At 15.5% G+C, this 10,762-nt stretch overlaps 3 protein-coding genes across 3 annotated transcripts; 2 read left to right on the top strand and 1 right to left on the bottom strand.

Annotated features, from left to right (window-relative positions):
• Positions 1 to 472: 472 nt before the first annotated feature.
• On the top strand, positions 473 to 1,433 carry PGAL8A_00083700 (conserved Plasmodium protein, unknown function; the record flags this gene model as incomplete). The annotated part of the gene is made up of 6 exons (XM_028670854.1): positions 473 to 530; positions 648 to 719; positions 833 to 906; positions 1,028 to 1,128; positions 1,210 to 1,266; positions 1,394 to 1,433. The coding sequence occupies 6 exons, from the start codon at positions 473 to 475 to the stop codon at positions 1,431 to 1,433; spliced, it is 402 nt and encodes a 133-aa protein (XP_028525955.1).
• A 231-nt stretch (positions 1,434 to 1,664) lies between these two features.
• PGAL8A_00083800 (conserved Plasmodium protein, unknown function) lies at positions 1,665 to 3,018 on the bottom strand (the record flags this gene model as incomplete). Its single annotated transcript, XM_028670866.1, has 7 exons — positions 1,665 to 1,772; positions 1,879 to 2,039; positions 2,132 to 2,181; positions 2,372 to 2,488; positions 2,554 to 2,674; positions 2,783 to 2,873; positions 2,971 to 3,018. 7 exons carry the CDS (start codon positions 3,016 to 3,018, stop codon positions 1,665 to 1,667), a joined length of 696 nt encoding a protein of 231 aa, XP_028525956.1.
• A 1,575-nt stretch (positions 3,019 to 4,593) lies between these two features.
• On the top strand, positions 4,594 to 10,669 carry PGAL8A_00083900 (phosphoinositide-binding protein, putative; the record flags this gene model as incomplete). Its single annotated transcript, XM_028670877.1, has 6 exons — positions 4,594 to 4,701; positions 4,802 to 4,930; positions 5,036 to 5,094; positions 5,241 to 5,641; positions 5,850 to 10,020; positions 10,267 to 10,669. 6 exons carry the CDS (start codon positions 4,594 to 4,596, stop codon positions 10,667 to 10,669), a joined length of 5,271 nt encoding a protein of 1,756 aa, XP_028525957.1.
• Between the last annotated feature and the right edge of the window lie 93 nt (positions 10,670 to 10,762).

The following is a 10,762-nucleotide window of genomic DNA, read 5'->3' on the forward strand; positions in this document are numbered from 1 at the left end:
AATCTATTTTTTTTTTTTTTTTTTTTTTATCTATTCTAACAAATTTTCGTAATTTTATTTTCTCTAATATTTCATTTTATTTTTATATGATATTCACTTTTTTTTAATTTTCTTTTTTATAAATATATACATATTTTTTATTTTTATTTTCACTTTTTATGTAAAATAACTAAAAAAAATAAAAAAATTTAAAATTTATATTTTTTTTTTTTTAATGCTTATTGATGCTAAAAAAGTATTTTAAATTTCATGAATTTAATTTTCATAAGTATCATACAGTTTGTTAAGAAATTTTTTTACCACAGAGATAAAAAAAGAAAAAAAAAAAAAAAAAAGATACAACAATATTAAGAACACAATATGAATAAAATAAAGTTAAATATAAAACATTAAAAGAATTTTCAAAAAATTCTCAATATATTTTTAAATTTTCATAATTCTTACATTTACTGAATAAATAAAAAAAAAAAAAATGTCATATGCAGCATGTCCTTTGAATTTTATAAACATTAATCAAAATCAAAAAGAAGGTAATTCTATAAAAAAACAAAAGGAAGAAAAGAGATACTAAATAAAATAATAATATAAAAAGTGTAAAAAAATAAATATATGATTATTTTATCATATACTTTTTCAATGTGTTTTAGATTTACTTAGATTTGAAGCATCTGCAATAGACAATTTTAAGCATTTAAAAATTATAGAATTTAAATCAAGAAGTATAGATAAATTAATACATACATACATACATAATATATATATAATAAAATTATTATACATAATATATATATATATAAAATTTTTTTAACCTTTTTTATCTTTTTTTTCTCAGTTCGTATTAGTTTAATAATTTTTGTAATTTCTCTTTTTATTTTTCTTACCTATAAATTCAGAAATAATAAAATAGTAATAAATATACACACATATATATGTATATAATATATTCATAATAATTACACATTATTCACTTCAGAAAATATATATAATATATTTCGTAAAAAATTTTTTTTTTTTTTATTTTTCACAGATAATTGAAACTTCAAATAACATACCTTTAATTATCTTTGTTTCATTTTTTTTCTTCTTTTTACTTAAATATTATTACAAGAATTTATTTAAATCAAAAAAGTATTTAATTAAAAATAATCTATAATTCATTAAATATATGAATATTTATTTTTAATATATATTTTTTTTTTATCTTTTTAGTTATATAAAAAGTTTAAACAAAACATTAAAAAGTTTTAATTTGTATCTTGATAAAAAGTAAGTTTATTTAAAAAAAAAAAAGGAAAAAAGAAATAAAAGAAAAAAAAAAATAATTTATGTAAATTGAATTTATGATAATATATATTATATACTAATAAAATGTTTTGTTTATTTCCTTTTTAAGAAGTTTAAAACTTTGTATTATAGGTTTAAAAAAAGAGTAATATTTCATTATATTTATATACAACCTTATTTTAATATATTATATACTTTGTAAAAAATATTAGATTTTTTTTTTTTTTATTTTTTAAAAATTCTCATATTAAATTATTTTTTCTTATTCTACTATATAACTTTAAAATGAAAAAAAAAAAAAAAAAAAATTAAATTATATTTGCAATTTAAGCAAATTTTTTTTTTCTTTTTATGTTAATTTTTCATTTAATTATAAATTATTATAAATAGACATTTTTAATTTTTCTTATATATTTATGTGCAATTTCTTCTCCTAAAGTATTCACAACATTTTCTAAAAAGTTATATCTCTTCTTATTTTTGCATTCCTATAAAGAAAAAAGGATGAAAAAAAAAAAAAAAAAAAAAAAGAACATATTTATAAATTAAATTTTCCAATAAGTTTCCACTTTAAATTTATTTTTAATAACTTACTTCTCTATATTCAAGTACTAAATCATTGATTTTTTTCATTGATTCTTTCATTTTTTCTTTTTGTTGTTCTTTTCTATACCACTTCTTTTTACCAACAACCATATTATCACAAAAGTGATTTGTTCCCGTGTAAAAATTTTTGTGCCAAACCCATGGCAAATCTTAAAAAAAAAAAAAAAATATATATATATATATATATAAAATAAATAAATTTAAATAAAAATGAAAAAGAAATAAGAAATTATATATATACCATGCATATAATACTGTTTTTCAATGTCTGCTTTATATCTTCCTGATAATCTATTTAAAAAAAAAAAAAAAATATTTTAAACAATATTGCTTCATAACTTCATAAGTAAAATAAATTTACAAAAATTTACAATATGTTGTAATTATTTTTGTTACATTCTTTATATTTTTCTTTTAATAAAAAAAAAAAATATATTGTAATAACATATTAATGAATATTTTTTTTTTTTTTTTTTTTTACACAGGAGGATGAAAATTTCCTAATTCATCTTTATTAGGCAAAATTGAAAAAGGAATATCGTAACTTTTTCGGCTACCTCTTACATAACATTTTAATGGGTCAAAAATTTCATGATTTCTATACAAAACATCATGAATTAAAAATATAACAAGTTAAAAATAAAATAAATATAATTTAACTACCTAGAATTCCAATTATCAAGTCTATATTTTTTGTCTTTATTTAATTTTACGTATGGATTAAAAGTAGATTTATATCTAATTTTATCAAAAGTATTATAACCGTATGCTCTTCTTGGTGTTCCTTTATATTTTCAAGTTTACAAAAAAAAGGAAAAAAAAAAATATATATATGCATTTATATGTTTTGATAAATATTTTTTTATTTGTTAAATTTTCTATTATTATTTACCAACACATTCGGACATATAACGAGGTTTTTTTTTAAATTTTTCTAAAATAATGTAACGAGATAAATAAGGTACTTCTCTTAATTTTCTATCCTTTAAAAAGTAAAGTTAAAAATAAATTATTATTAAAAATTGTAAAAAAATGGTAAAATTTATTTATATAAAAATATATTTATTCATAAAATCTAACTATAGCTGTAAAATAATTTCTCTTTCCTTTAAAAACATTTATATTCATTGTTCATTTTTATAAAACTATTGGTATTTTTTTTTATTTAAATATGAATGTTTAAATTAGCATTTTTATTTTTTTCTTTTTATAGAAAAAAAAATTATATATATATTTCGAAAAAAAATTGTATTAAAAAAGAAAAAAAATTTAGTAAATGTTATTATATAAAATATTTATAAAATGAAAAATATAAAAAAAAATAATTAAAAATTACATAATATGTACTTGAAATAGTTTAAGTCAAAAAAATTTTTCCATCCATATTTTTTTATTTACATTTTATGTAAAAAAAGAAAATGCACATAAATGTATATTATGATTTTCTTTGAATAAAACTATATATACACTAATTTTTTTATTTTTATTTTTTTATTATATATATATCTTTTTAAAGTTATCATAATTTTGATATTATCTTTTATGTGATATTTTATGCACTATGTAAATCATATTAATTTAAATGTTATTTTTTTTTTTAGATAATTTTGAATTTTTCATTAAATTTAATTATTTTAATATATGTTTGTATTTTATGTAAAAAAAAAAAAAAATTATAACAATATTATATTTATATTTTTTTTTTCTTTTTTTTAAAAATTAAAACTTCTGTCATTTTATATTTAATATATAAATATTTTTATAAAAAATGTTTTTATTATCATATACAACAAAATCGTATATTATTTACAATTTATAGTGATGAATAATTTATACTATTCAAAAAAAAGAAAAACAAACAAAAAAAAAAAATAAAAATAAAAATAAAAATAAAATATAATAAATATTTAAGGATGTGTGAATATTAGAAAAAATAATTATAAAAAAAAAAGAAATTATGAATATATATTTTTAAATATTTGATAGAAAAATTTTATAAACATTTTGATATATATAGAAAAAAGTTTATACATACGTTTTATATACACACACAATTAGAAATGCACACTTAAATAACCAAAACTAATTTTTGAAATTATTATAATATTCTTATTTTATATACATATGTATACTTTTTTTTTTTGATTCTTTTGATTTTTTTTTTTTTTTTTTTTTCATATATTTGTTTATTTTGTTATTTTCTTCTTATTTTTTATGTGTTTCTATATGCGTTTATATATTAGTAATATTTTAGAAAATTTTTGTTTTAATGATAATAAATATATCTACATTTTAAAATAAATAAATTTATTAGTTTATATTTACAATATATTTTAATAAAAATTAAAATAAGATAAATATTTCATTTTATTCCTATAGTTTCAATTTTAATATACATAAAAACAAATGCTTTTACACATACATTTGTATAGTTTAGGTCGGTTTTATTTTTTTTAATAATCTTATTGTATTTATATATACATTATTATAAAGATAAAAAAAAAAAAAAAATAAATTTGTATATAAGATGCATTTTTATAAAATATTGTTATTTATATTTTTTTTTTTATTTTCTTTTTTTATTACGTATCTCCCTTTATTTTTTTTCTTTAAATCTAATTAAGTATTTTAATTATAAATATGATAATTATAAAAATATTCTAATAAAAAAAAAAAAAAAAAAAGAAAAAGAGAAATAGTAATATGTTTAATTGCAAAATGGAGGAATATTCAAGTTATGAATTTAAAGACAACTTAACTATAAATATAATTAGAACAAATATCGTTAAAAGACGTTTTTGTAGTTATACGGTAAATATTATTATAAATACATAAATATATAAATTATTAAATAAATAAGTTTATGAATTTATATTTTTATTTTTATTTTTTTTTTATATACTAACTATAGGAATATATTTTAGAATTTAAAGTTTTAAATAGTCAGAAAATTTTAAAAAAAAGATTTTCAGATTTTTTCACTTTTTATATACAATTAAAAGATGAATTAAATGATAAATTTAATGAATGTTTAGAAAAGGTATTTACAAATTTTAAAATATAAATTTATATATATATATATATATATATATATATATATATATTTTTTAATTTTATCAATTTTGTTTTTAATATGTTTTAACAGATAAGTGTTTTACCTTCAAAGAAATTATTTGGTAGATTTAATTATAATTTTATAGAAGAGTAAGAAAGATAAAATATGATAAAATAAAAAATAAATTTGAATATATAAATAGATAAATAATATATATATATATATTTTTTTTTTTTTTTGTTACATCTTATTTATTTAATAAATTTTATAATGTTTTTTTATTTTATATTATTAGGAGAAGGCAAAAACTTGAATTATTCTTAAAAAATATTGCAAAAAATAAAAATGTATATTTATGTGATAATTTTTATGATTTCTTATGCTTAGATAATATAACAAAATATTTATTTAAATTAATGTGTACTAAAATTAGTGATTATATTAATATACAGAAATTTTTGAAAAAAATAAATTATATTTTATTTATGTCTAGAAGTAATACATTAAAGAGTGCCGAATGTGATATTATAAATTTTCTTTTTCATATAAAGAAAAATTTAAAATTAAACAATGAAATGAAATTTTTTATTTTAAATATTTTTCTTCATCATTTAACTTATACAAAAACTCCAGAAAATTTATTAAATGTTCAATTAATGAAATTTGCTTTTGAAATTATTCATGAAAATTTATTAGGTAATTATATTCCTATTTATATTAAAATATATATATATATTTTTTTTGTAATTTTAAAAAAAAAAAAAAAAAATTTCTTCTTATAAATTTAATACTTTATTTTGCATTTTATTTAATACTTTATTTTGTATTTTATTTAATATTTTATATAATATTTTATATAATATTTTATTTTTCATTTTATTTTATTTTCTTTTTTTTTTTTTAGGAGAAAATATAAATGAAGTTTTGTTAAAAACATCTTCGGAAACAATATTACGAATTGTAGATAAAAAAAATTATGTATTTTTAGAATATTTAAAAATCTATAATTTTAAAGAAATATGTACCATTTTTAATATAATAAATAAAAAGAAAGAAAAAAAAGATGATGAAAAAATTGATAACATTGCATTTAATATTTATATATTAGTATCATTATTATTATTATCTTCCATTCATTTAAATGAAATTCAAAATTTTTTTTCAATGAAAAGTAATTCAAATAAAGGAATCAGTATATTAGGTTATATGTATGATAGTCAAAATGTTAATATTCAAATTATATGTTGTATTATTTTGTCTCTATTAATAATTAATAAAAAAATAAAAGATGAAGAAGTTATATATAAGACAAAAATGTCTATTTTGTTAATTCAAAATGAAATACATAATATAAAGAATGTGGATTATCAATTAATTGAAATTATTTGTAGTAAAAAAAATATTAGTTTATTAAATAATATTCTTGAATCACTACTAAAAGATAAAGTTATAAAATACGATCTTAATTTAAATGATATTGATAATTTTGAAAAATATAAAATTGAATATAATCCCTTAGAAAAAGACTTATTTTATGAACAGAAAGTAAAGTATGGAGATTTTTCAAATAATGATATTATTTTACAATTTATTTTATTCATTATTAATATTGGTATAAGTGAATTCTTTATACTTAAAAGAAATTATAAATTTAAAATGAAAAAAAATTTATTGAAAATAAAGTTGAGGAAAAATAATATATATAGAAATAAAAAGATGAAATTAAAAATAAATGATAAGAAAATTATGTTAAATGATAAAGAAGATGAAAACAAATATTTGTTACAAATAAAAAATAGTGATAATAATAAAAATGAAAAGATTGAAAAAAATGACGACAACTATAGTATATATGGTATCGAAATTGGAGAAGAAAATGAAGAAAATTATGAAGAAAATTATGAAGAAAATAGAAAAAAAAAAACAGAAAGGAAAAAGCAAAATGTAAAAGATCAATTTATAAAAAATGATGATAATAGTAATATTGATATTTATGAAGAAAAGGACGATGAAGAAAAGGATGATGAAGAAAAAGATGATGAAGAAGATGATGATGAAGAAGAAGATGATGAAGAAGAAGATGATGATGAAGAAGAAGAAGATGAAAATTACAATGAAGATGATATTGATAAAGTTAGAAAAGAGGAAGAAAATGAAATATATAATATTAAGGAAGAACATATGAAGAAAAAAAAAGAAGATTCAGAATCTACTACGAGTTCATGTATATCCCCGTTGTATTCATTCTCAAGTGATTGTAATAGTCTTTGTTATGATGAAAATGAAAATTCAATGGAAATCAATTTAAATATGGATCCTATAAAAAATGTATGCTATGAAGATGAATTTAGTTTAGATTCTGGTAATATAAAAAATGATATATTTTTTCTTAATAAAGTTAAAAAAAGTAATAATTCAAAGGATAATAATTCTGTTTGTTCAAATAATGATTCAATATATAATAAAGATATTAAAGGTAATCAATATAAAATCAAAGAAGAAATAAAAAATTTGCATGAAACTAGAAAAAAGTATGTTAGAAGAATAAGAAGAATAAATGAACAAATAATATTAATATTGTGTAATGAAAAAATGATTCAAAATATTTATAAATGTACAAATTTAGATAATTATAAAATAAAATTTTATGCATCACTAATACTTTCATATATACCAGATATTAATGAAATGATCACCAATAATCATACTCATGAAAATGTAGATAATGATAAATGTAATAATGATAATAACTATAATAATAGTGAGAATAATATGAATATAAAAGAAGAAATAAAAAATTTAGAATATTTTCCAAATGAAAACATGGAAACTTTTTCTAAATATCCATTTGCTACTGACACCATCTTGATAAAAAAAAACAATAAAAATTTTATTTGTAGTGTTGAAGGAGATTATTATAATTATATATATAAATTTAATATTTTAAATAATTTACTATTTTACTTATATAATGAAACTTCATTTTATGAACACATTTTAAACAGTGTAAAAAATTTTATTTCTGACCAAAGTTCCATTATTAATTTAAAATATTTGAAAATTAAAGAAACAGAATTAATAAATACCATGTCATTTGATGATTTAAGGGGAAATAGTAAAAAGAGGATGAAGAAGAATGACAAGAAAAAAAAAAAAAAAAAAAAAAAAAAGGAAAATTTTGATATTCATGAAAAAATAAATAGTAGCGAAAGTATTATATATGATTATAATAATAATAGTAAAATGAGTAGTGTGATAAATGAAGAGAATTGTAAAAATGATAATAACGAAAAAAATTGTACAAGTAATAACTTAAAGAGAATAAATAATAAGGAAGATTTAATGAATGAAGAAAATGCAATTGTAGAGAACGAATCAAATAATAATCAATGTGTATTATATGATGATTCGAAAATATATAATCATATACAATGTTTATTTAGTTATGTTTCTAATTTAAGAAAATTTGGTTTGCTAAATAATTTAATTGTACAAATGTATATTAATATAAGAAAAAAATTGAAATCTCTTGATATGAACTTTTTATTTGATATATTAAAAAAAAAAGTAGAAGAAAAAAATGAAATGAAAAAAAGTATTTGTAGTTTAAAAAAAGAATATGAATATGTTAATTTTACATATAATGATTACATAAACTTACAATATGAATCTAATAAATATATGAGTATAATTGAAAAATTATATGAAGAATTAGAAGAAATTGAGAAAAAAAGAAAAAAAGTCCTTCGAAAACACAAATATGTTCATATTAATGTTTGTAATTACAGAAAAAAGCTAATTCATATTGAGAAAATGATTGAAGAATCTCCATCAATTAAAAAATGTTTAAATGAAGAATTAAATAAAATAAAAGGAAATATTGCTCTTTATAAAAAAGATAAAAAAAAATTATCTTTTTTTATTTTATTACATAAATTTTATTTAGATAACTTTAATTGTGTACTTAATAAATTAAAAGTAATGAATAATTTATATGGAAATATAAAATTACTCTCAACTGATTTTGATAAAAATAAGAATATAATATTAAGCGAAATGGCTTGCTTGATTTCTAACGATATTATATTAGCTGATTTGCTGATGGGTAAGATAAATATAAATATGGATGACGAGAATTTTTCTCTTTTATTAGGAAGAGAGAAAAATATAGATAACTTCAATTATAATATTTGTAATGAAAATAAATTGATAATTATTAATAAAGAAAATAAAGTAACTAATAAAAAGGATGTTGACTTATTTAAAGTTAATGATATCCTTAATGAAAAATACAAATACTATTTTAATGATGATAATATTTTAAACATGGAAGAAAAAAATATGAGTGATGATTTTAAAAATTTAAATGAAATGGAATTTTATAGTAGTGATAGTCAAACGGTAGACAGAAGAATAAATCAAAATGATAAAATTAAAAATGTTCAAAATAATTTTAATGAATATAATATTAACAATCATAATCTTTATTATAATTTAGATGAAACATTAGAGGATTTTAATAATGATAGAAAATATATAGAAGAAAAAAAAGGAAAAAACAAGCAAAATTTTTCTTACAATAATAAAATGTATAAGGAAAGTTTTAAAAAAGATTTTAATAATAACAGTACTGAAATGTATGAAAATTATGATAGACAAAATAGTGAAATGGATGATGGAGAAAATGAAGAAGCATTTAATACAGAATTTGTTTCGAGTGATGAAGATAATGCAGATTTAAAAAAAAAAATTGATGAATTAAATAATTTCAAAAATAAAGATTTAAAATCTTTATTACCAGAAGATATAAAAATTGATGATTCTATGAATAAAAAAATATTTCTTGAAATATTAGATATCATAAAAAATCGTAAAAAACAAATTGAAAAAATAATATCACAACAAAATAGTCAAATATATAAAAATATACATAAATATAACAATCTTTTAAATAAATGTAATATTCAAATTAATGTAAATCAGAAAAAATATATTAAATTAAACAAGCAAATTTTATCTATTGACACAAATTGTATGATTAAAAAATCTGAATATATATATAAAACCATTAGAGAGTAATAAAAAAAAAAAAAAAAAATTAATAATTAATTAATATATTAATTCATTAAATTTGAACAAACTTAAAATTAAGTAGTAAAATATAAATATTTTTTTCAAATTTTTTTTATATATATTTGATAAAAATATTTTTGATTTTCAAATAATTTACATACATTCCATTTTATTATAGATTTTTATTTCATATTTTTAGTTAATACTAATATTTTTTTTTTTTTTTTTTTTTTTTTTCTTTTTTATAGGTGGGATGATAAGATAAACATTTTAAATGAAGAAATTAAAAACGTAGAAAATGAAAAAAAAGAAAAAGAAAAAGAAATTTCTTCACAGAAAAAAAAATTAGAAAAAAAAGAAAAAGAAAAAAACCTTAAAAAAGAAGAACTTCGATTATTAGTTACAGATATGTATAAACATAATAATAAAATAAAGAAGAAATACAAAAAAGATCAGAAAATAATTTTATTAATATTATATAATTCGTGGTTTTTATATCATTATATTTATATAATATATTTGAATACATTGAAATTAAAAAATTATTTATCTTATAAACAAAGTTTAAATGAAATTTGTCTTTCTTCAGCTAAAGAAACTATTTTAAATATTAATTTTTTTTCCGAATTGTTAGATGAAAATGATTTTTAAAACAAATTTTGTTTTTGGTTTTTTTTTTTTTTTTTATTCGTTTAACCATTTTAAAATATTATAATTTATTATTTTTTTTTTTTTTTTTTTTTT

This window comes from Plasmodium gallinaceum (genome assembly GCF_900005855.1).
Source record: "Plasmodium gallinaceum strain 8A genome assembly, contig: PGAL8A_v1_60, whole genome shotgun sequence".
NCBI lineage: Eukaryota > Apicomplexa > Aconoidasida > Haemosporida > Plasmodiidae > Plasmodium > Plasmodium gallinaceum.